Source organism: Sus scrofa, chromosome 14 (assembly GCF_000003025.6).
Source record: "Sus scrofa isolate TJ Tabasco breed Duroc chromosome 14, Sscrofa11.1, whole genome shotgun sequence".
Lineage (NCBI taxonomy): Eukaryota > Metazoa > Chordata > Mammalia > Artiodactyla > Suidae > Sus > Sus scrofa.
In genome coordinates, this window is record NC_010456.5 from 56,854,901 (window position 1) to 56,881,358 (window position 26,458).

Here is a 26,458-nt window from a genome sequence, read left to right on the forward strand (position 1 = left end):
ATAAATATGAGCATTGGAACCAACCTCTGGCAAAATTTCCATGAAACTGCATGGAGAAACAACACAGTGTCAGCTAAGGGAGACATACTTTGAAATTGTATAGGTAAAACATATGCGCCTCCTTATACTGCTGCCATGGAAGACAGATCCCTGATACCTGTTCAAGGAGGAACAGGGACCTTAGGTAACTGGGATATGAACAGTGGCTGAAGTCTAGGAGAACAGAAATCGGCAGTGAATGTAATACTTCCTACTTGCCTGAGTGAAAGCTGAAAAATCACTTGTGGAATGCTCTGGATTCGTCCTTGCAGGTGTCTGGCTGTCACTGAATTTCCCTGGGACGAGGCCAGTGGCTGTTTAACTAAAATGTAGGGGTGGGGTGGGGGTCATATCCCAGGGAAAATAGGTGAGCTACATTACAAATACCATTATGACAGGACAGAGCCCTGGGGGCCTGGCATCATTGTGTGTCACTGGTGTCATAACCTGGAGCCCAGGGATGATGTGTTCCACTACTCCACTGATGCATCCTTGAGTATTTGAAATATTGTCTTAAGACTGGCAGAGACTGTATAAATCTTTGCCAGCTACTCATTGCTATTATTTACCACCAAGCAGAAGATACCAGCCAAATAAAAAACTGCAATTCCCAAATATTTTGCCCATTTCTTCTAATCCAGTGACAAAAACAACAAGAACATCATCAACTGTAAGGACTCTGGATATAGCTTATTGCTTTGGGGGTTGATGATTCTTGGAAATAAGAAGGGAAATGAGATTGTTCAAGTCATGAGGAAGGATGGGGGGAGGCAAAGGGATGGCCAAGCCCAGGACATTCTGCTCTTTCCTCCAAGAGCTGGTGGCCACATAGGGCTCTTTGGCCCCACGGAGGCCAAGCTGATCAGACCCCTTTGCCACTGATCTCCTGTACCCTGGACTCTGAGGGGCCTTAACCCTTGCACTCTGGACATCTCGAGGGCAGAAATGTGCTCAGAACCTCCCTTTCCCAGTGCCCTGAAGAGCACGGCTGAAGTTGATGGTCATGAGTGTACATTATTATAGGAAGGAATAAAGAATGAATGAATGAGTGAGCAACTAGGGCTAACCCAGGCATTTGGGTCTGGATGGGGTAAGGAGACGCTGGGATCACCATAAGCCCCTTCGGAAAGACAGAGGGACAGGTCCCCAACCTGACATAAATGCCTCCCCACCCAACACCCCTGCACCCAGGCTTGTCCACCTTTCTTCATAGCACTCAGCAATCCTTACCTCTGGCTGAGGTCATCAAGATAACCCAAGTCCAGAGACTTATTTGTTTGTTCTTTGTTTTCCCACTAAAAGGTAAGCTCCAGGAAGGCAGGACTTTTCACTTGTTTTGGTCACTGCTGCATCCTTAAGTACTAGAACAGGAACACTTGCATCCAACACACAGAAAATCCCTGGTGGATTCTGTGGAATGAGTGAAGAGCTATCTCTCTGTTCCTCTAGTGGAGAGTCCCTGTGGCCTGGTTTCCAGAGCAACCTCACCCTCTGGAGAAATTTTTTCTTTTTTTGTATGGCAGCACCCACGGCATATGGAAGTCCCCAGGCCAGGAATTGAATCTTAGCCACAGCTATGACCTACACCACAGCTGTGGCAATGCTGGATCTTTTAACCCGCTGTATTGGGCTGGGGATAGAACCCAAGCCTCTGTAGCAACCCAAGGTGCTGCAGTCAGATTCTTAATCCACTACGCTACAGCGGGAACTCTCTCTGGAGAATTGTTGGTGGCAGCAGTGGGCCAGAGTAGGTCCAGGGCTCAGGGAAGAAAAAGCAAGCAGGGATCCCTGTCAGATCACATCAAGTAGGAGGCCTGATGGTGCCAGGAGGGCAGAGGTGTGCAGGGGCATCACTAGTTAGGGTGGCCTTGGTGATGCCCTCACACTGGGCTTGAAAGCCGTGTACCAGTGTTTCCCAGAAAGGAGATTTCCCTGAATGCCCAAGTTCGGTGAGGGAAAAAGAAAAAAAAAAAAAATTGAAGTGCTTTTCGCCAACATAAGAGTTTGCTTTCAGCTGGAGAAGCAACTGATGATTCAGAACAAGAGACCTGGCCTTGTCCTATTTCAAGGTTTACACACTCAAAGAAACAAACAAAAAAGCAAAATACCTGAGTCAGTCTATCACAGATGGGAAATAAGCACACAGTCCTGTAACCAGTGATGTAATTAGCACTCTGACTCCTACTTTTAAAAGCAGCTCTGATTATTCTGGTCCTTGATTCAGAAACTTTGCGAGGCTCCCACTGCCTGGAGAATAAAGTTTCAGCCCCTTGACCCAGCACCCTTGACCCCATCCTGGCCTCCACCTGACCGTTTGGTCTGGACATCTACGCGGCCCTGTCCTTGCAACCAAGCTGCAGCCAGTCTGTCCCCACACTTGCCCACCTCCTCCTTGCACCCTATTCTATATTCATATTGGGGGAGGGGTCTTTATCCCACTTGGATGTGAGCTCCTAAGGTTGGAAACAACATTTGTGGTACCCACATGTGCCTACATGCCCCTGTGCATGAGAAACACTAGCTGCTATATCGACAAACAAAGGATGTTGCGGCCATCAAGCCATCAGCCACTGCAGCCACCCACATGGGTGTTCCCAGAGGGGACCTGGGACAGGAAAGCACAGGACACTGGCCCCAGGCGGCTGAGGTGCATGTCAAAGGAATGATTTCAGTGAGCCAGACTCTTGCGTCTTCCAAGAAAAGCACTACGTTCCTTACCTTGAGACGTCTGGTTTTCCTTAATTAACAGTCATCTTGGAGTTCCCATCATGGTGCAGCAGAAATGAATCCGACAAGGAACCATGAGGTTGCGGGTTCGATCCCTGGCCTCGCTCAGTAGGTTAAGGATCCTGTGTTGCCGTGAGCTGTGGTGTAGGTCAAAGATGTGGCTCGGATCTGGTGTTGCTGTGGCTGTGGTGTAGGCTGGTAGCTGTAGTTTCGATTTGATCCCTAGCCCGGGAAGCTCCATATGCCATGGGTGCGGCCCTAAAAAGCAAAACAACAATAACAAAAAACCCCCGCCAAAAAACCCAGTCATCTTTTGAAGTTCGGACTACCTGGTCTTTGTGGCAAAATCTCTTATATATCCTGGCTCCCCCTGACCTCTTTGGGGCCATCGATCAGAGCGATTGGAGAGGCTGCCTCCTGAGCTTAAGTCCTCATGATGTTCGCTGAATAAAACAAAATTCTCAACCTTTAGGTTGTGCTTTTTTTTTTTTCAGGCAATACCCCGGCCGACACACAGACACGGAGCATGTGACTGTTCCACTGGCCTGGCCTCCACTTGCCCCATTCCATCCTGAACCAAGGGCTGTAGCGGTACCCTAAAGACCCAGTCTGATGGCTTCTCTGCCCCACCCCCTCCCAACATTCACACCAGAATCCAAACCTCTCTGTGAGTGGGAGTCACAGGTTCACTCCTGGCTACCTTCCTGCTCCTCTGTGGCCTCCCCCACTCACCTCCCACATTGAACCAGAGCTCCGTCCCCCAGACACACACACCTCTGAGCCTTCCCCAGGCTACTCCCTGCCCAGGATTCAGCACCTGCAGGACCATCTGCTCACCCTCCGAGAGGCTCCTCCTCAGTCATTTCCTCCAAGAAACCTTTCTCCCTGGCCCAGGACCAAGCACCTGGCCCTCTCCCCTGGGTTCCCCCACCGCCCCCCACATCCTCACCCTGTTTGGCCATGTGACCCTTCCTGGGCCAGGGACCATGTTTGACTGTCTCCCTGAAAAGATGTGTTGTAACCATGTCCAGAAGGAACAAACCTCCAGACTGTGACTGCTCTGCTCCTTAGACTGAAAATTCCAGCTGCGTCTGAGACCCCTTGTGGATTCTGGGTACACTGGCACAGCCACAAACTCACACCTGGCCTCCTTGGGATTTGAGCCGGAAGGTACCCGAACCGCCCTTTCCCCTTTTCTTGGCTCAGAAGGTCTGCTGGTGTTTCTGAAGCAGCATTGACTGGCTGGCTTCCAGAAGCCAAACTACGAAAGGCAGCGGGAAACATCTGTCACCACGGTCTCATTCACTTTTTTGGCAGCCACCCGAGAGCAGAAGGTTCCAGTGTTTGCTCATGAAAAGAGGTCACTCCTGGGAGGAATTCCTGGAAGATCTGACAAGACTGCAAGGGCCCCAGCTCTGCTCTGGCTGGTTTCTGCTGGCTGAGGCAGCCTCTGATAGACATGCCACCTTTCTGTGCCAGGGCCAGAGGGGCTGGGAGGCTGCGTGTCCTCACACCTGCCCTCGCCGGTCTCTCCAGGGCTACAGACCCGACAGTCTCCTCCGTGCACCTCCCGCTGGAGCCCAGCTGTGCTGGAAACTCTGGGCCGAACCCCCTTTCAGGTCATAGTTTCCGCAGCGCCCTCAAGCATCTCTGTGGCCAGAGCCCTCCCTGCAGTCACTACTGCTTCCCTGGGGCCAGCCGTTCAGCCGTCAGCCAGAAACAGGCAAGGGGAGGGTAGGGGTGTTGACAGTCTGGGAAAGAGGGGAGCTCGCTTTATGCCCAAATGTTTAGGGGTGTTACTGGGGAGGCCACAGGCTTGAGGCTGAAAACCTGGGACAGCTGGGCTGGGAGGTTTCATATCCACATGCTAACTCTTGACAACAGTGCCCGATCACAGGAAGCCCTGATCATCCTAGGCTGCCCTGCGCAGCCAGCAGACCTGCAAGTTAATTTTTGCCAGGCATAGCACCTGCGTGACACTGCAGGGGTTGGCACTCCCTGTAAGACCCACTCCTGCAGTTAAATAGGCCACCATGAGGCAGCCAAGGAATGAAGCATGGGCTGTATCCTAATTCAGAAGATATCATAAGATGGTGATGGTTCCTGGCAATTTTTTTTCTTTTTAGGGTGGCATCCATGGAAGTTCCCAGGCTAGGGGTTGAATTGGAGCTGTAGCTGCTGGCCTACACCACAGCCACAGCGACTTGGGATCCAAGCCTTGACTGCGACCTACACCACAGCTCACGGCAATGCCAGATCCTTAACCCACTGAGCGAGGCCAGGGATGGAACCTGCATTCTCATGGATACTAGTTGGGTTCATTACTGCTGAGCCACAACAGGAACTCCAGGTCCTGGCACATTTACGGCATTTCATAGTTTTTATGACACTTGCATGTACAGTGTCTCATGGGATCTGACAACCAGCTTTTGTGCAAGACCATGTGTGTGTCACTGCCCTCTGTTTATAAACAAGTATCTGAGGCTCCCAGAGCTTAAAAGACATGCCCATGGAGCCTCCTCTCCCTCTCCAGTGGCAGTGGACTGGTGCTCAAGCATCCTCAGGGCCCCAAGTGAGTCACTCGCCAGTTCCATGTGGTACATATGGTGAGTTCTGGTTCTTAGTCTGGGCAGATGGATAGTGTTTTAAAAACCATGTCGCCCAGGAGTTCCTGTCGTGGCGCAGTGGTTAACGAATCCGACTAGGAACCACGAGGTTGCGGGTTTGATCCCTGAGGTTGCGGGTTTGATCCCTGGCCTTGCTCAGTGGGTTGACGATCCAGCGTTGCTGTGAGCTGTGGTGTAGGTCCAAGACGTGGCTCAGATCCCACGTTGCCGTGGCTCTGGCGTAAGCTGGTGGCTACAGCTCCGATTCGACCCCTAGCCTGAGAACCTCCATATGCCGCAGGAAAGGCCCTAGAAAGGGCAAAAGGACAAAAAAACAAAAACAAAAACAAAAAGCCATGTCACTCAGACTCAATGTCTCCAGGGCCTTGACAGTCCAAGTGTGGCCCATGGGCCAGCAGCACCAGTCTCGCCTGGGAGCTCTTTAGGAAAACAGAGACTCTGATCCACCCAGACCCTTGGAATTGGCATCGGCCCTTCAACAAGATCCCAGAGACTTGTAAGGTTTAAGGAGCTCCGTGCAAGGCAATATATGTTTTCCTTCCTGTGCTTTGGATGACTTTTTTAGCTTTGTGTCAGGACAGAGCCTCAGTGGGAAGGGCTGGGGAGAAAAAAAACTGCTACCTAATTGCTTCCCCAAAACCACAAGCCAAGCTACCTTATCTGTCCAACTATCCTCTGCGAAAACAGTCTCGACCTTTTGCCTTTTCTCCCAGCTCTCCGCTAAAGCACCATCACCCAAGAAAACATCTCCTCAGCTGACTCCAGATCTCCTTTCTGGCATTCTTTTTGACAAAAGCACAAACAGGAAAGATGTGATTCCAGTTGGCTTCAATTTCTGGGAATCCAAAAGTCTGTTGAAAGAACTCCCAATTCGGCAGGGGAATCAGAAGTATGAACCATTAAGTATAAAGTAAGCTGTAAGGATATATAATATAACATGGGGAATATAGCCAATATTTTACCATCAATGGAGGGTAACCTTTAAAAATCGTGAATCACTATATTGTACACCTGTAACTTTTATAATATTGTACATGAACTCTACTTCAAATTTTATTCTATTTTATTTTATTATTTTTGCTTTTTAGGGCCACACCCACAGCATATGGAGGTTCCCAGGCTAGGGGTCGAATTGGAGCTACAGCTGCCGGCCTATACCACAGCCACAGCAACGAGGAATCTGAACCTCATCTTTGACCTACACCACAATTCTCAGCAACGCTGGATCCTTAACCCACTGAGCAAGGCCAGGGATGGAACCCTCAACCTCATGGTTGCTTATAGGATGTTTCTGCTGCACCATGATGGGAACTCCCTACTTCAAATTTTAAAAAGACCCCAATCAAAAAAAAGAATTCCCAATTTGAGTTATGACAGAGTCGTGACTTCCTAAGTAAAGCCTATGATAACATTTTTCTCTCCCTTTTTTGAGGAAGAATGTCCCTTTACCGAAAGTGTGCATGGCTTAAGTGACATACCCAATAATTGGTTGGTAAATTAACAGCTCTGCTTAGCTACAGGGAGAACACAGTTTACAAATCAGATAGAATTTTTTTTTTTTTTTTTTTTTTTTGGCATGTGGAGTTCCCAGGCCAGAGATCAGATCCAAGATGAAGTTGCAACCTGAGCTGCAGCTTAGACAATGCTCCATCTTTAACCCACTGTGCTGGCCTGGGGATTGAACCTGCATCCCAGTGCTCTCAAGATGCCCCTGATCCCATTGCACCATAGCAGGAACTCTAGAAGGATCTTTTTAAGAGGCGAGCTAAGCTTTATGATAGAACTTGGGCTAAGTTTTAATTGGCTTCTTTATCAAGTTTATGATTCTCCCCCCTGCCCTCCACTGGTCTCCAGTGGACAGAGCAGTCACCATAATTCTTTCATGTTTCTTCTCAGATTTTTCTGGCGGGGGGAGCCACACCCATGGCATGCGGAAGTTTCCGGGCCAGGGATCAAACCCGCACCACAGCAGCAACCCGAGCTGCTGCAGGGACAACACCGGATCCTCAACCACTAGGACACCAGGGAATTCCTCTTCCCAGACAGTTTTACAAGAGAACTGTAAGCTGAAATCAAGGTGCGATGTCTTTCTATGTTTAATCTGCTCCAATGACCTTTCATTTTTTTCCTCTCTTGACCTTCTAGCCAGTGGAGCTTGGTTTCTTCTGCGTTGTTTTCAGCACCATTGTTTAATGGTGCTGGGCCTGCCCTAAGTGGCCAGAGGTGCTAGTCATGTCCCAAGGTAAGCGTTATGTTGGGGACACATGTTTAAGGCAGCAGCTAGCCCTGTCCCCAAGGGAGGCCCCTCTCTGAGCCCGAGTGTTTGAAGGAAACAGGGAAAGAACATTTCATCAGCCCTCTAGTAATTCTCCATCAAGAAAGGGTGAGTAAGCCCACTGTTAACCCTTCATTAGAAACAGCGCCACGATAGTCCACGCAATTTAAAGAAAGGCAAACTCCTAATGACAAACTGAAAACACTCAGGGCTACCTTACTGTTAAATACATCATTCACTGAATATTTGCTTTTCTCTGTGATTAAAGGCAGGCCATTATTTCTCTCTTGCCTGTGGGACAATCTGGGGCCCTACAAAGTTTCTATTTGTTTCAGTCTGCCTTTAGCTGCTGTTTACAAGAGGCATTTAAAGTGCCTCTTGGGCGCTCTCTGGCTGGTCCATGAATCCGCCTGTTTAAGTCTACACTGAGAACGCCCCAGGCCCACATGCCTTGTCTCTAGAATCCGCTGAGACCTTTCCACTAAGGGGACCTGTGAAGCTGGCCTTGTGACTCAATCTAAGCTCCATCATCGCTGCTTCCTCTAGATTCAGTGCTCTGATTTGCTCCTTGGTCTTTTAAAGGAGCCAGTCCAAGTTTCCCCTAAACATGAGAAAATCTGGCACCTCACACCCCCAACCATAACTTTACAGTGACATGATGGTAGAATCTCAGAGAAAATTCTGATCGGATTGTAGACCTCCAATCCCACCCCTCCTTGCTCCTTGGACCCAATGATGTTTTTAGCAGTCTTGCAACTTCGAAGCACAATTTCAGAACAGGGCTGAAGTTTGAAGCAGATGGTAAATGGGACATAGTGAGTGTATGGTGGGGGGGATGTGTCTGGCGGGGTACGGGGGAGGGGGAAGAAGGCAGTGGTGAGGGAGTAAAGAGCCCTCAACCTTCAAATTTCTTCCATCTCTGGGGCTGACAAAAGATAAACTCCCAGGGCCTACCTGGTCACCTTGGCCAGCATTTTTTCCTGAGTTTAGAGCTGTCTTGGGACAGCAGTAGGCCAGTGCCATAGCCACAGAGGGCCTTGGCTTTGGGCAACCACGAGATCCAGGGGTTGGCTTACATGAGGCCCCAGGGCCAACACTGACCATCTGATGATGCTTGAGGAGGCCAGCAGAGCCCTGCTGTGCATTGTGGCAGAGGGCTGGCATTGGGGTTTCTGGCCTCTTTGAAAGGGAGGTCATACCCACAGACCCGTAAGAGAAAATACAAAGCTCAGATGGTGTTTCGACTTGACAGCCGCCAGACATTCGGACCCCTGCAACCACACAACCAAAGGAGGAAATGTCTTGGGCTGGAGAGGGAATGAGTAATCAAGTCTTGGCAATGAACTTGGCTGGGCAGGAAAGTAAGCTACAGGAAACAGCCCAGTCACCTGGCTCCATGAACTGGTCTTGAGCCCAGTCTTGGGAGGAGTAACAGAGCAACAGAGTTCTACAGTTTTCCCATGTCTTCCCTTTCTGGGGATCTGCCACCAGCCATCACCTCTGGAAGATGCTGCCTTTACTACGCCAAAAGGTGACACGGTGACGCGGTGATGCCCATCGCTGCGCCCACTGGCCGCGGGATAGCCCAGCAGCATCCCAGCCGGCCAGCATCCCTACCTGTACCTCTGCTTCACCGACTGCTTCTCTGCGGACTTGCAGACGTGCCCCACGTAGTACAATGGAAAGAATAAAAAGTTCCAGTTGGTGGCGAACCATGTGAGGGTGAAGGGGGCATCGAACTTCCTGAAGGTCAGCTTGGCGAGCTGCGTGGCACCGGCCCAGGAGGAGCACACGCACAGGACCACGGCTACGCCCCAGAAGATCTTCTTGAGCTGCGCCTGGGAGCATCTCCAGCAGAGGTGGCTCGTTCTCCCGCTGGCCTCCGCCCCGGCCGGCGCCTGGGCCTCCGCCGGGCCCAGAGACTCCCGGGGGCGCTCCTCCCCTGCACGAAGAGAAGGGCATGGTTAACCAAGGCCTCCACACCTTCACTGCGCCAGGATCCAGGGATGAGCGGGAGCAAGAGGGCAAAGGATCCCTGACTGCCATTGTCACAGCCAGCCACCCTGGAGAGGGGATGGGGTGGGGATAGGGCGAATGGGGTTGAGGGCATGGAGACAGAAGGGGCAGGGTTGGGGGGATAGGACTGCTGGTCATGGAGGCAGCTTCCTGAAACCTAACTTTAACACCTCTTCATTGGCTTTCTTATGCTCTCAAAACTTGACCCTGAAAGTGTGGTTCAGGAGCTGCAAGCATCAACACCACCCCAGCTTGTTGGCAATGCAGACTCCCAGGAACCTTAGAATGAGAATTTGTACTTCAGACTTCCCCTTGTGACTCAGTGGGTTAAGAACCTATTTAGTATCCATGAGGTTTTGGGTTCAATCCCTGGCCTCGATCAGTGGGTTTAGGATCGGGGGTTGCCTCAAGCTGTGGTGCAGGTCACAGATGTGGCTTGGATCTGGCATTGCTGTGGCTGTGGCATAGGCTGGCAGCTGCAGGTCTGATTGGACCCCTAGCCTGGGAACTTCCATATGCTGCATGTGCAGCCCTAAAAAGTGAGGGGGGGAAAAAAAAAAGAAAGAAATGGCTTGACATTAGCTGGAGGGATGGGCTGGGGTCTGGGCCTCCCCAGGGGTCGTGGATCCGGTGTTGCTATAGCTGTGGTGTAGTCTCTAGCTGCAACTCCAATTCAGTCCCTACCTGGGAATTTCCTATGCCGTGGGTGTGGTCATAAAAAGAAAAAAAAAAAAAAAAAGAATCTGTACTACAACGGGTGATCTCTGGGCACATCTTTCTCTAGAACACAGAGTGGCTGAACTAGTTCACCGTGTGTCAGCTCACAAGCAATGATGTTCTACAGAGCGCTGGCAGTGCTTGGGGCTGGGGAGTCCCACCTGAGGAGGTCATAGGCCTTGACCTCTACAAGCTGCCAGGACACTGACACAAGCTCCTCCTGGCCTGTCACTTAAGGACATGGAACCCCGAGCCTCCTCTTATTTTGCATGTAGAACAAAAATCAATGCATTCCTCTTATTTCTTTCCTTGCTCTTCCTGACTTCCTGCTGATGGCTGTCAGTCCCATTCTGAAGTGTTACTTAGAAACCACAGCCTCAGAGTTCCTGTCGTGGCACAGTGGTTAATGAATCCGACTAGGAACCATGAGGTTGCAGGTTTGATCCCTGCCCTTGCTCAGTGGGTTAGGGATCCGGTGTTGCCGTGAGCTGTGGTGTAGGTTGCAGACATGGCTCAGACCCCGCATTGCTGTGGCTGTGGTGTAGGCCGGTGGCTACAGCTCCGATTGGACCCTTAGCCTGGGAATCTCCATAAGCCACAGGAAGCGGCCCTAGAAAAGGCAAAAAGACAAAAACAAACAAACAAACAAAAAGAAAGAAACCACAGCCTCTGGCAGCCAGTGCTGAGAAAGGCCTCAGACAGGCCATGCTAGAACCACGTGACTTGTGGAAACCAGGTGGCAGCCTGGTTTCCACAGACTGTGAGAAGATGGAAAAGGTGTTATCTTCTTCACTGTTTGGTTTTCATTCATGATTGCGTGCACATCAGTCAGCTGGAAATTTAAACAGAGCTGTAACTAGTGTAAGGTGTAATTGTGGCTGGATGCAAATTTCTAGGAGACAGCCTACTTGCCTTTTATATGTTCAGCCAGGCCCTTAGCTGAATGGGGTCACCCAAGTGCTAAGAGGCCATCTCCACTCTAGGGGTACAGGAGATGGGTACCCAATATACTGGAGTCAAACATACTCTAAGGATTTTTTTAAAAATTTAACAGCAATTTAAGTAGCTCTAATATCATTAAGCCAAGTTTGGTATATCATGCTTTCCTTTTTTTTTTCCTTTTAGGGCCGCAAGTGCAGCAAGCATATGGAAGTTTCCGGGCTGGGGGTGAATCCGAGCCGCATCTGTTACTTACACCACAGCTCTCGCCACGCTGGATCCTTAACCCACTGATTGATGCCAGGGATCAAACCTGTGTCCTTATGGATACTAGTTGGGTTCTTAACCTGCTGAGACACAACGGGAACTCCTCTTTACAGAATCTTTACAAAAGGACTGCATGGCAAAAATAAAAAGCAATGCACTGTATACTAATCTGAGTTCCCAGAGACACCACTGATATTTTGCTGCATATGCCCCAGTCTTTCGTATCTGTGCACAACACACACACGCGTACACACTCACGCACCAGTGTGTGCTGGGGTCATCCCATACTTTCAGCCAGCAGTCATTTAACCCAGTGCATCAGAGCATGGACTTTTTAAATCTCATAGGGCTTGGTAGAGTATACACATCCCGGGAGCTTTCAATCTGCTGGGAAATAACCATGAAGCGTCCATCTACCCTATGCCAAGAACTTGGGTGGTCAATAAATAAACAGAAAACAGGACCATGTCTTGCTCTTCAGGAACTTACAGTCTCTCTGGGAGTGACAAGATGGATCTCTGAAAGAATGAAAGAACAATGACAAATGGAGAGATTCTGACCGTAACGCAACTCATTAAGAAAGCATAACGAGTGAAGGCTGTGATCACAGCGGGAAGAATCAGACGGGGCTTCTTGAGCCAGGCCTTGAAGGAGAGCAGTATGAGTACCAAGAGAAGCAAAGGTCAGGGTAAGGAACACATGTGGTCTGCCCCAGGAGCTGTGAGGAAGATGGTGAGATCTGAAAGAAATGAATGTATGCTGAACGACGCAATGAATTTGGTGGGCAGACACACCGATTTGCCACTATCTGAAAGCAACAAATGTATCCTATCCTGAACTAACATTCTCAAAGTCATTTTCAAGGAGCCCTCCAACTGATGCTGTTTTCAGAGAGGGGGAGTTACACCCCAAGGAGGGCAGTATTCCCTTCTCAAAAGGCAGAACTGGGGTCCACTGGAACATGCTCTGGGGAAACACTGGAATAGACCCACAAAGAATCATAGACATCCAAACTTGATTCATTGCAAGCTTTTTTTTTTTTTTTTCTTTTTACAGCTGCATCTGTAGCATACAGAAGGTCCCAGGCTTAGGGTCGATTCAGAGCTGCAGCTACCAGCCTATGCTGCAGCCACAGCAACGTAGGATCCGAGCCACATCTGTGACCTACGCTGCAGCTTGTAGCAACGCCAGATCCTTAACTCACTGAGTGAGGCCAGGGATCGAACCCACAGCCTCATGGATGCTAGTCAGGTTCTTGACCTGCTGAAGCACAATAGGAACTCCATCATTGCAAACTTTCCATTTCATTGTACTGAGTCTCTCAAAGCTTCCACTGCGGGAAACTCTTGTCTGCTTTCTCTCCCCTCCTAAATTACAAGTCCAGCGGTTTCTGTGTTTGCTGTCACTCCTGTATTACAGCTCAAAGAGGCAGACCAGACTGCCTGGAGGAAATCGGTGCTGAATGAGCCTCATGCTATTTCCTCTCCTAGTTCCTTTGACCATTACTCCACAAGAAATACTATTCGTCACCCACACCCTCACTCTCCATCACCCCCTCCCCACTAACAGCCCCTCCATTTTTGGTCTTGAATTTTCCATCCTAACCTGGCACTTTGGCCAGGAGTTCCCGGCTAAATGCAAAGCAGATCATATACTCTGGCCCCAGGGCTGTGGGGATGGATGTAGAGTCACGCCTCTCCCTTTGGCAGAGTGGCCTCTTAAGGCTTTGTTTCCACCACTTAATTCACTTAATTCACTCAGAAGTGTGTGTGTGGAGGGGTAGGGGCAGGACAGCCCTTCCCACACCCATGTCTGTTATCAGTGTTACATTACCACTGAGCATTTCTGGAGAAAGGGGTGTGTGTGTGTTGGCGGGGGGAGTGTTCTCCCCATTCACAGTGCATATGCCATGGCATGCCAAGATATGGCTATACCTGTGCGTGGACTTCAATCCTGAGCTCTGTTCAGAGTCAGGCAATTTACTGAAAGCACACGTTAGCCCTACCACCTGCCAAATCACATTTGAGGTGTGTCTCCCCAGGGACTAAGAAAACATCCACACTTTCTGGACAAGCAGAAGCCATACTAGAGGCCGTGTCTACTCAGCAGAAGGAAACTCAAGGTCCTCTCGGGTAAGCTGGAGGTCTGATTTAGCTGCTAATTAATTCATTCTGGGACCCAGGCAAGTCCTGTCTCATGAGCTGTCCACTGCTTTCCGCTGAGAAGATGATGAATGAAGTGCTTTTTATGTTTATGCAGTGAAAGCCCTTTCTTCAATAAGAAAGCAAGAAAAACCCAGAAAATCACTCACTCTCAAAGTTCCCATGAGATGGCTCTCCCAAGGTTCCAAGAGAACACAAATGTTTTTGTTTGGTTGGGTCTTTGGCCACGCGCACAGCCTGTAGACGTTCCCGGGGCCAGGGATCAAGGATCAAACCTACACCACTGCAGCCACCTGGGCCAAGGCAGTGACATCAGATCTTTTTTTTTTTTTTTTTGGTCTGTCTTTTTAGGGCCTCACCAACGGCATATGGAGATTCCCAGGGTAGGGGTCGAATCCAAGCTGTAGCTGCCCCCCTACGCCACGGCCACAGCCACACGGGATCTGAGCCGTGTCTTCGACCTCCACCACAACTCACGGCAACGCTGGATCCTTAACCCATTGAGCAAGGCCAGGGAACGAACCTGCATGCTCATGGATACTAGTCGGGTTCGTTAACCACTGAGCCACGATAGGAACTCTGACATCAGATCCTTAATCTGCTGCATCACAAGAGACCCCCACAGATGTTTCTTTTTTGAGGTCCCCTGAGAATAAGTGGACCCTGGTTGACTCTATGAGGAAGGTCCAGAAGGGGTGCCCTTAGAAAGTTCAGAAGTCTTGTTTCAGAGACAGGGACCCAGAGCTGGGATCAAAGCCCACCCCCTGGCTGGCCTGTCCCAGCCTCCTGAGAGCAGAGGCAATGTCATTAGGAAGAGAACAGAAGATGCCTCCCAGTGACATCGCTGTCAAGAAGATCTATGCGGTTAAGTTTTTTAAAGCTCTTTTGAGGCCTAATTTTCATAACCATAAAATTCACTTGTTCCTGGAGTACAATTCAAGAGTCTTAGTAAATTTACAGAGCCGTGAAGCCATCACCACTCTCCAGTCTTAGAACATGGCCATCACCTCAAAATGAGTCCCCACGTCCACCTGGAGTCCCTCTCCATTTCCACCCCCGACCCCAGGCAACCACAAAGCTGCTTTCCTGCTCTACAGATTTGCCTACTCTGTGTGCTGTTTCCTATCAATCTGTAAACTTCTGCATTTGACTTCAAGTAGCACAGTGTCTGAAGGGTTCCTCCATGGCACAGCATGTTTAAATAGTTTATTTATTTATTTATTTATTTTGTCTTTTTAGGGCTGCACCAGCAGCATATGGAAGTTCCCAGGCTAGGAGTCAAATCAGAGCTGCAGCTGCCAGCCTACACCACAGCCACAGCAACACGGGATCCCAGCCACGTCTGAAACCTACACCACAATGTCGGATCCTTAACCCACTAAGTGAGGCCAGGGATCAAACCCACATCCTCAAGGATACTAATCGCGTTGATTACCACTGAACCACAATGGGAACTCCAGTTTATTCTTTTTCATGGCTGGTTAGCAGTCCATGTGGATATCCCATATCATATTTTGTCTACCAGTCATCAGTTGATGGACATGTGTATAGTTCCTGCGGATGTTTTTTTTGGGGGGGTACCATGAATAATGCTGCCACAAACACCCCTATGTAAGTCTTTGTGGGGACATGCTCTTGTTTCTCTTGGGCGGACTAGTCATGGAGGCCACTCATTCAACAAACACTTATGGACACTTACTGTGGGGCCTAATAAGGCAGACACAACCCTCTCTAGCAGAGCTTGCTTGGTCCAAGGGGTGAGGCTTAGAGTGTCCACATGGTGTACAGGGTTCCATGGCTCCAAGTCCAGCCAAACAAGACACAGCTGAGAGATGTTCTAGCAACAGAGCCCCTCCCTTTGCCTTTTCTGGACCGCCCAGGGGAAGAGGGCCTGATGCACAAGTTTTCCTGTATTGATCCTTGATGCATATAGCAGTTCAGGGCCTGGCCGCCCAATGAATAGCATTTATAAAATGAGGTGCCTGGAAGAAAGCTTTTGTTGATGGTCATTTCCAAGTGTAATCCACCTCCTCAAAATGCAGTTCAGGTTTTGCTTATCTCATCTACTTGTTAAATACTTGCTCAGTGAATTTATGTGGGACTGGGTTTTTTCATTGTTGGGTTATTTATTTATTTATTTTTTGGCTGTGCCTGTGGCATATAAAAGTTCTCAGACCAGGGCTCAAACTTATGCCACAGCAGTGACAATGTATCTACAAGCCAGCAAGAGAGCCCTCACCCGAAACCAAATTTGCCAATACCTTGATCTTGGACTTCCGGCCTGCAGAACCATGAGAAGACAAATGTCTGTTAAGTCATCCAGGCTGTGGCACTTTGTCCTGGCAGCAGCCTGACCTGAGCGTGTTACAGGGGGGTGTGCACTGTGCTGGTGAAGGTGTGAGGCGCAGCCAACAGCTGTCACTGCAGGATAGGGCGTGGTGACAAGCTGCAGATAAGTGTTTATTTTGATAATCTCTCAGGAGAAGACACAACTGCCCTGGGTTACTGGATTAGAACTACAAGTTCCCATTGTGGTGCAGTGGAAATGAATCCAACTTGGAATCATGAGGTTGCAGGTTTGATCCCCTGGCCTCGCTCAGTAGGTTAAGGATCCGGTGTTGCCGTGAGCTGTGGTGTGGGTCACAGATACGTCTCGGATCCAGTGTTGCTGTGGCTGTGGTGCAGGCCAGTGGCTACAGCTCCAGTTCGACCACTAGCCTGGGAACCTCCATATGCTGTGGGTTTGGCCCAAGAAATAAAAAAAAAAAAATTATATACTATATCCAATCACTTGGGATAGAACATGATGGAAGATGATATGAGAAGAAAAAGAATGTATATATATATACATGTATATATATATATATATATATATATATATGACTGGGTAACTGCGATGTACAGCAGGAATTGACAGAACAATGTAACAACTACACTTTAATAAAAAAACTTTTTAAAAAAGAAAAGAAATACTAGACACAATCTTATACTCTTCTTCCTGTGAATTGCCTAAGCCTTTGCTCTGATTCCCAGAGACAGTGTGGAGAGCGATAGAAGGAAACACGGCGGCTGCAGAGTTGTTTATAAAAACCAAAATTATTTCTCTGGTGTGGATATGGAACTGGGAGAAAAATGAGGGCTGCTTTTCTGAGGGGGAGGGAGTGGGGTGGTGGGAGTTTCTCTGAGATTCCCCTGAAGTTCCACCTGGAGTCAGGCCTGGATCTGGCCACACCCCTGCCATCACAACCACTCAGTAAACAGTCACCTTGACTGGACTTTCTGCCCCATTCCTCACATCCTTAGCGGTCCCAACGTCCACATCACAGCGCCGCATGCAGGGGATTTAAGATAATCCTGGATGGGAGTTCCCTGGTGGCTCAGTGGGTTCAGGATCTGATGTCACTGTTGTGACTCAGGTCACTGCTATAGCGCAGGTTCCATCCCTGGCCTGGAACTTCCACATGCCACAAATGCGGCCAAAAAAAAAAAAAAAAAAAAAAAGGACAATCCTGGAATGCTTCACAGCCCCCAAGGTACACATGCCTGGAGCTGGATAAGCTTTAAATAATGGCCTTTGCATTCTGGGGGCAGGAAGAAGCTGCTTGGGAGGGAACAAGGGCCTGTTTTGATCTGTGATCTGAAGACACACCTGGGCTGGAGTGGATCAACTTTAATCCACATGCCTGCCAGTTCTGGCCTGTGCAGCTTCCACCTTGAGCCCAGGCACAGCAGGCACCCACCAGGTACAGACCTGGGATAATCCGATACCTCTCATGACCTGCATGCACCCCACTCTGACGTTTCTCCTTCTATCAGAGGATTTCTTCCCATCTACGTGGTGGGACTCAGGATGCGGTATCCCACGGGGAGAGGGGGGTTTACAGGAGGGTGGACTGTGCGTAGCAGGGCCCGCCAGGAAGAAAGTGGTGTTTGGAGCCCTTCCCCCTGCAGGGGAGCAGGGAACAGGGAGATATTTTCACTGGCGGCCGGGGAGGGGGTCGTTTTATAACAACCTCTGGAGAAGCAAAGCACCAGCTTCTGAAACAGCCAGTTCTGAGCAGAGTCATGCATGGCGCGCACATCTCTGAGACAGGACCAAACTTGCTTGGCCAAGGACCCAAGTGGGGTTGGGCTGAAGGAATCACAGGAGCCTTTTTAGGATTCTCTCCTCCTAGGGGGCAGGCCTTTCCCTGTCACCCGAGGGTGATGCTCCTTCTGACAGAAACACCCAGGGCAGCGTCAGGAAAAGCTGGGAAGTTGCAACTCTCCTCTTTGGGGTCTTTCTAAACCCTTCTTTTCGTAGCACCCATCGGAGCAGGGGCGGGGGGTGCTGCTGCTGAAGATGCCTGGGACAATTTGAGCTCACCCAGCTGGTCTCTCCTCCCCCTGCTCAACTGCCAAACCCCACCCCTGAAAGTGCATGCTGTTGCATGAACTCACAAATGTGTACACATGCGCGCACTCTCTGGCCAAATCTCTTAGTTGTCTCGGGCCTTGTGCCCTCAGAATTCTGCTCTCTGATTAGAGCTCGTAAAGGGTTTTAATCAGATAAACCAATCTCTACTAATGAGGAAACTACTTAATAGACTTCGAGAATGTTCCTGCCTGAAAGAGCTAATGGAAGATCCAGTCTAACCCCCTTTCTTTTCAGAACCGAGAAGACCAGGCTCAGGGCGGGGGGAGGTGGGGGCGGAGGCATGTGGGATCCAGGCATTAGAGCTGGAGTGGGGGGCGGGAGGGGCAGCAGGTGAACCGGCAGCATCCTACCCCCATGCCAGCCTCCCCTTGGCCTTCCTCCCTGCACACTCTGCCCCCAGGTTCCAAGGTGTCTTAACCAGTGAGACCCAATCACTCGCCAAAAAGGCTTTTAAGAATTACATCTTGGAGTTCCTGTCTTGGCGTTCCCGTCGTGGCGCAGCGGAAATAAATCTGACTAGGAAACATGAGGTTGCAGGTTTGATCCCTGGCCTCCCTCAGTGGGTTAAGGCTCCAGGGTTGCTGTGAGCTGTGGTGTAGGTTGCAGACGTGGCTCAGATCTGGTGTTGCTGTGGCTGTGGTGTAGGCCAGCGGCTACAGCTCCAATTCGACCCCCACCCTGGGAACCTCCACATGCAGCCCTAAAAGGACAAAAGACAAAAAAAAAAAAAAAAAAAAAATTACATCTCTTCCTGGCTTTCCAACATAGCTCCTCCGAACCCTTTCCCACTTCTTCAAGCCATCACTCCCCAACTATCATTTTTGGCAAATGATGCCACTTCCAACGTGCCAGAGATGAAAGTTACCAGCTTGGGACCGACCCTAGGCTTCCCTCCCCTGCAGCTGCACATTTCTCTGTGTCTCATCCCATCCCTTCCCTCTTCCTTTGCTAGGCTAATCACACCTTCTCTGATCTGTGCTGTCATTCCAGGCCCCTCTTCCTCCCCAGGCCACCGTCACGTTCTCCTGGGGCCACTGCAGACCTGTCCTGGAAGCAGCCTCCTTTCTCCGGTTTACAGAAACGTGGGCTCTCCCCAAATCTCTCCGTTTCCTCTGAAGCATGCCTACCTCCCCTCACCAAACGCCTTTACCTGCCACTGCTTTTCTTCCTCCTCAACAAACACTCACCCCTTGCAACCTGGCTTATAGACTACCACCCATTTAAAAGCGTTTCTACAAAACCATTTCCTTTGGTCTTTTTTTTTTTTTTTTGGCTTATTAGGGCGGTACCCGCAGCACATGGAAGTTCCCAGGTTAGGGATCGAATCAGAGCTACAGCTGCCGGCCTACACCACAGCCACAGCAACACCAGATCCAGCCGGGTGCGCGACCTACACCACAGCTCACGGCAACACGGGATCCTTAACCCACTGGGTGAGGCCACGGATTGAACCCACAACCTCATGGATCCTGGTCGGGTTCCTTAACCACGGAGCCACGAAGGGAACTCCCTCCTTTGGCTGTATTTGATAGCGCATTTCTCTTTCTCGGTTTTCTTCCTGAGGTTTCCACGATGGCATATGACCCAGGTTCTGCCTCCTCTTCAGCCTCCTCTATCTCCCAATGTCTGTGGCCAGGAGGCTTCTGTGCCCCGCCTTTCATCCCCATGGGGCCACCTCTTACCTGATTTGTCACTGTGCTTTCACCGCTTTCTCCTGCACTTGAAGACACTGCCAAGACCTCAACCTCAACTTGTCTAAATTCCTTATCTCCCTCACAGATGAGTTTCTTTTCCTACCCTGGCTGTGACTGCCAATGGTGTCTTCATCTTTATTTTTATGCATTTTTTATCCATTATTTTGGCCACATTCAAGGTATGTGGAAGTTCCCAGGCCAGAAATCCAACCGAGTCACTGCAGTGACCTGAGCTGCTGCCGTGACAATGCCAGATCCTTAACCCTCTGAGCCACCAGGGAACTCTGGTGTCTTAATCTTTAGAGTCATCTTTGGCTCCTTTTCTGCCCTCCTCCTTAAACTCTGTGATAAACTTTGGTATTTTTACTCTATCCTAATTCCTTTACTTAAAGGGAAATATTTATTATCACTGATAAACTCACCTTCATGCTCATTTTGAATATCACAGATGCAGATGGTGTCTCCTCCTCCCTGCAATCCCACCTTCCCTTTCCTTCCTGTTTCAATCCACTCTCCTGAGCCCAGTGTCTGGGAGGCCTCCAATTTGCCCATGGTCAGCCTTGACCTTGGCCCCTGCCTCCCCTGACTTCTTTAGTTAACCTAATATCTGGCCCCAGCAGACCAGCCACAGCTCTCTGCCAAGGGCAACCCATTCCTAGCCTCTGCCAGGAACCCGTTCTAACCTCCCACCTAGGACACCCCACGTTCTCACCTCCCACCTATGAGGGCAGAGGAATGGCCTCCACCTTGGCGCCTCCATCTTGTTCCCAGAAGACCAATGACTGCATAGTCATCACCTGGAGTTGGCTGATGAAATCAGTTCCAAGGCCACATCCAGGTTCAGTGGGAAAGAGGGTGCTGTTAGATGATGTCATTTTGGCCAAGCAGGGGGTAATGGTAACAGGAATGCTACAAAGCGGCCATCTGCATTCCTGCCAGCAGTGAGCATGCCCTCAGCTGAAACCCACCATTTCTTTTCTACTCCTTTCATGGCATTAAAAACGTTGCATTTTGGAGGTCCAGTTGTGGCGCAGTGGAAACGAATCCGACTAGGAACCATGAGGTTTTGGGTTTGATCCCTGGCCTCGCTCAGTGGGTTAAGGATCTGGCGTTGCTGTGAGTTGTGGTGTAGGTTGCAGACTCGGCTTGGATTCCGAGATGCTGTGGCTCAGGCGTAGGCCGGCGGCTACAGCTCTGATTAGATCCTTAGCCTGGGAACCTCCATATGCCGTGGGTATGGCTCTAAAAAGGCAAAAACAAAACACAACAAAAAAAAGTTGCATTTCAACAAACAATCATTCTTTGCATGCATGCACGACATTGTACTTGTTTGGGTCAAGGACTATAACTAACTCCTCTTAGTTTCCCTAACAATATCTTCATTGTCTTGCTCATATCGGGTAACATCAGATCAATAGAGCAGGGGTTCTTGTCATTGAGGTTTCAGTCCAACCTGAGAAAGGTTTGGGGCTCTGGAACCCTTTGGCAGCATACTTCTCAAGAAAGCAGGCCGTTCAGGTTGGCCTTCAGGGCTATGTCCCCACATACATAATAACTGAGGCTTCCAGAATGAGTCTTATTCCCATAATCAAAACAAAGGAGCCACACCTAGTTGAGGGAGGCTGTGACTGGCTGACCGCCATGGAGCAGAGGCATTAAAAATACCAACAGCAGAGGGCGCTGTGAGCCCCCAGTGATCCAGACCTCCATCACACTGTGATGGAAGCTTCTGGAGAAAACATTTATTGAGCACTTACAAAGTGCCCTGCAGGTAGAGAGGTGAAGCCTTGCATGTTTCTTACTGCATGACCTTAAGTGCAAGATCTCTCTGAGCCTCAGTTTTCCTGTCTGTAAACTGCAGTGACAGTGCTTGCCCTTTCTTGGGGAGAAAGACAAATAATGCAGCCACCTCCTCAAGCAAAGTGCAAAGGCTCTTTGGCAAAAACGACTGTCAATATTATAAAGAGGGGTATATTGTCACACTCATTTCCAGATAAAAGAATGGATTCCCAGAGCTTTACTCATTAAGCTAGTTACTTGGGTCAGAAAGAGGGGTGGGCGCTAATCCTGTCCATCTGACTCCAGGGCCCTCATTCTTTCCACAGGACTAACTACATATGGGCAGCCTCTTGGGGATTGAATTTACTGCACTGCTCTCAACCATTAATTCCTACCGAATGTAATTTTATTGAACGTGAATTAGCTGGTTATGAATATAGATGATCCGAGTAAATAGGTCTTTACTAAAGATGTGTTACTGGTCAATATTCAGTGTCTGAGTCCAATGAGAACGCCAGGAAAGGACTATGAAAACAAGATATGCCCTCAGAGGGGACCAGTGCCATCCACTGGGCTGGAAGTCCCTTGAGAGATTCAACTCCTATTCCAGGCCCCACTGTGGTCTCCTCAAGCTTCCTGGCCAGACTTGTACACAGAAAAGCCTCCCCTCCTCTCCTTGCCTGACAAGTGTTCTCACTTCAGTTGTAACGCCTCTGCCTTAGGCCTCCTCCTCAGAAAGATCCCCTCTTCAGGGAGAACCCCTCCTCCTCAGGAAGACCCCCCCCCTTCCTCCTCAGGGAGGCTCCCTCCTCCTCAGGGAGGACCCCTCCTCAGGGAGAACCCTTTCTCCTCAGGAAGACCCCCTCTTCCTCAGGGAAGCCCCCTTCTTTTTGGGGAGACCCCCTCCTCAGGGAGACCTCCTCCTCAGGAAGGCCCCCTCCTCAGGAAGACCCCCCTCAGATTACTCAGTTCTCAGTGTCCCTACAGTACTTTGTCCTCACCTCTGAACCAGAACTTCCTACCTCGTACTGGACAATTCATTCACCTGGATGTCTCCTTCCCACTAGCCTGAAACTTCCTTCAGAGAATGAAGCTAGTGGCTCATCTTGGCATTTCCAGGGCTTTGCTAAGAAGACAAAGGATGCAGAGCAGGGTCGGATGAGGTATTCATTGAGTGAATGAAGTCATCTCGTCCACCTTCCCGTGTTTGAGCTCAACCAAGCACTGTATTTGCTATTTTGGTTTTATATGGACCACATGCTGGTGCCTTCTGGCCTCCCCTTAGAAGACACACTGCACAAGCTGATAAATATTCCTTGCTGGCTGCGTTCTGTCACTGTAGCCTGTCTGCCATCCACACAGAAACAGCCACAGCCTGGGGACCACCTTATTCTGTGCACCCAAGGCAAAACAGTGATTCAACACTTCCAAAACAGGCACGCAAGATGCAAATAGCTTCAAAAAATAGATCCAAAGGCAAACTGAACACAAATACCAAGGGGGAAAAAAAAAACAGGCAAAGAGAACGAGCGAGCTACATGGAAGTCCAGGCAGGTTTAATCAGGTCCTGCCCTGCGGACTTGCTGACACACACAGGGGTACCCTACACACGAAGGCCACTGGAGGCCTTCTAGGACCACTGGAATTCAGCAGATGCTTCTAGATACTGTCCCCCCCCCACACACACACATTCGTTGAGAACAGCAAGGAGGTTCGCCGAAGGTGCAAGACAGTCTGTGACTAGAGGACTGTCAGACATTATTAAGCACCTACTGTGTGCTTGGCATATGGCTAGGTGCTGTCACCCACCTACCTCACTGCATTGGCCAAAGTCGCTTGTTAGTTTTACTTTACAGTTGGAGAAATGGAGGCTCAGGGTTTATGATTTATAAATGTCAAACTGTCAGGGGGGAAGCGCACAGACTGGCTCCCCAGTCTGCCCAATTCTCTGTTTAATACACTCTCCATCACCCACAGACATGCAAATGTTGGTTAAGAAACTAAGCCTGTGGCTTGCTATGGTTGTCCGTGTGAACTGGAGGCTCAACGCTCAGCTGGCAGTAGCCCTATAAAGGACTTGGGGAGGATGTCCCCATGTTCATCCCCTGAATGAAGGGGCTGGAGCGGAGCACGCTGCCTGGCATGTCCTCCCCACCCCCCCGCCCCCACCTCCACCTCCTGCAACACAGCTGAGGTCATAGCACCCAGCCTTGGAAGCTTCACCATCCATGCCCAGCCTGACTCCCAGTGCCACAGGTGGGCGGGGGGCTGCCTGAGGAGGGTACCCTGTGGCTGGAGAGCAGAAGCAACCTGTCTGACTTAAACAGTAAGGGCGGGGCCGCTTCCCATGAAGATCCCATGAATGAGCGGCCACTTCCAGCCTCTGCAAACGAGGCAGACTTCCAACCTCCCCCCCTCCAGCCTGTACATACACCCAGCAAGGTCTCTGAGAAGGCTTGGAACTGCAACCTCCCCCCTCCCCACAGGAGAGGGAGCACAGGCCCTAGATTCAGGTGTAGGTCCCTGATACTAAGTTTCTTCCTAAGATTGGGGTGGGGGAGGGGAGAAGAGAGCCAGGCGAAGGGGGAAAAAAAAATCGACCTCCTAAAGGTAGAAAATGATGAGAAATAGGAGTTGCAGATTAGTGCAAAGCCACATTCTAAAGAGAATGGCTTTTGGATCCGACAGCAGGATTCCATTCCTGCTTCCCCACCTAGTAGCTGTAGGTCCTGGACAAGTCCACCCACCTTTCTGAGGCCTCACAGTCCTTATCTGTAGGATGGGGGTCCTGCTGGCCCCCATCTTCCTTCCTCTGGTTCTCAGTCTCATTGTAACAAACAAGAGCTTGCGAGAGGATACAGGGTCCGTGGAAGCTATCACCTAAAGGTCCCAATGCCAGGCTGCAGGCCCAGTGTAACTGATCCTATGGGACCTCTCCAGAGCAGGCCCTCCCCTCCATATCCTCTACCTTAGCTCCTCTCTGAAGTACCCAGAAAACAGTATCTGATGTGCATTTCCTGAGTCGTTTGAATCCCCACCACCACTAAATGGAAGTTAACTACTTGAAGACCATGAGCACTGAGCCTCCAGGCCTCCTTGAACCTAAGGACCAGTAATGTGAACCCCTGTGACCTCACCATCAGCCAATCAGAGAATGGTGCACTAAGCTGATCTCTCACTCTGAGACCCCACCCCACCCCACCTCCTGCCCCCAACCTGGCTTTTAAAAATGCTTTTTACAAAAACAGTTCAGAGATTTCAGGTGGTGGTTTTTTTTTTTTTTTTTTTTTTTTTCTTTTTTGGTGGGAAGCAAGCTACTCGTCCCTTTGCATGGCCTACAATAAACCTTTCTCTGCTCCAAACTCTGACGTTTGGGTTTGTTTGGCGAGGGGCACAGGAGCCAGCGCTAACCGGGGGGCACAGCAGAGGCGGGCTGGCTGTCCCAGGCCTGGGACTCCCGCTTGCACTGGGCTCCTTGGTTGAGGTAAAGTGAGGGCCTGGCTGGAACTGGGGGCGTCTACCTTCCTCTCCCCGCTGATGGTCCCTTCCCAGCCCCTACCTGGCCAACTTGGCCGGTTCTAGGGGAGACTCAGCCACTCTACTTCTGTCTCCCGAGAGAAGGAGTTGGGGACCAAGACCACCTCTCTGCTTCCCCCTCAACCCCTCCCCGCCATGGAAAGCAAGATCCTCTTTACTCCAGCGGGATGGCCGCTGGGTGAGAGTGAGGCAAGCTCTCCCGGTCCCCTGAGCGCGGTGGGGGGGGGGGACACCTTCTCAGGGTGTCTGCCTTAAGTCCCGGGAATGGGGCGGGGAGGAGGGGGAGGCAGAACACATTTCTAGGCTACTGGTGGCTTTTCGCTCACCTGCGGGCCCTGCCGCGGAGCGGAGCATCACTTGGCTGGTGGGCTGGGGAAGGTTCTGGGCACAGGGACGTCTCAGCCTGCGGCGACCAGCCCTCTCCCGACTCGGCAGCCGAGCAACGCCTCTGGTCTGCCTGGGGGCAGGGTGAGGGGGAAGGGTTCCAAATCCAGGGGACTCGGGACAGGCCTGGAAGGAGCTGAGGCGCTGCCGACAGCTGCGCGGGGGCCGCCCGGGAAGGAGGCAGCCGGATGGGCAGCCCGCAGCCCCCGCAGCAGCTCCGGGCAGCGGGGCGGCCGAGTCTCCACCCCCGCAGAAGGCAGGAGCGCAGCACTGCGGGCGGCACTGCCCAGGGAGGGGGCAGGTAAGGGGGTGCGGGGACCCCGCGCCGGGCCCCGCCGCCCCGGGCCGTTACCTTCCACTTTGGTGAGGGTCAGGACCGGACTGTTGCAGGCGCTGAGCGGGGCCACCCGGGCCGAGTGCTTCTTCATGATGAGCCGTCCGCCTGCAGGAGCGCCGCCGCGGATCGCCTACATCCTGGGGCCGGCAGGAGCGCGCCTCGCGGGCCGGGTGGCCTCCCCCGAGGAGGAGAGCGAGCGACTGGCCGCCCCGGCCCTGCCTCCCCGGCTGCCGGCCCGGCTCCCGTCCCCGCGCGACTCACTGCGGCGGCCGCCCGGCGGAGCGCATGGTCCCCGGCAGCGCAACCACTGCACACAGCGCGCTCACAGCCTCCCGCTCCGAGGTTGCTGCAAACTCCAACGTCACGTCCAAGTGCACTCCCCACTCCCACCCAGCGGGCTCACCTGCTCCGCCCCCGCCCCGGGACGCCCAGCCCCGCAGCCCGGCTTCCTCCCTGGGCGCCCGGTCCCGGTTGCCTCGGGTCAGAGCAGCTCCCCGGCCGCCGAAGCGACCCGCGCGCGGGAGGGGAGGCCCCGCGAAAA

The 26,458-nt window shown here is 51.0% G+C and overlaps 1 protein-coding gene across 2 annotated transcripts in view; it reads right to left on the reverse strand.

Annotated features, from left to right (window-relative positions):
• The window catches only part of SLC35F3 (solute carrier family 35 member F3), a 94,129-nt gene extending 67,983 nt beyond the window's left edge, over nucleotides 1–26,146 (reverse strand). The window contains exons 1-2 of one of the 2 annotated variants that reach the window (XM_001927867.7): nucleotides 25,933–26,146; nucleotides 9,286–9,610 (exon numbers count right to left, since the gene is read on the reverse strand). In XM_001927867.7, coding sequence (XP_001927902.4) covers nucleotides 9,286–9,610; nucleotides 25,933–26,008 — 401 coding nt within the window. In that variant the 5' untranslated portion in view covers nucleotides 26,009–26,146. The remainder of the gene's footprint in view (nucleotides 1–9,285; nucleotides 9,611–25,932) is intronic. The other variant, XM_005670968.3, reaches the window with a different exon arrangement.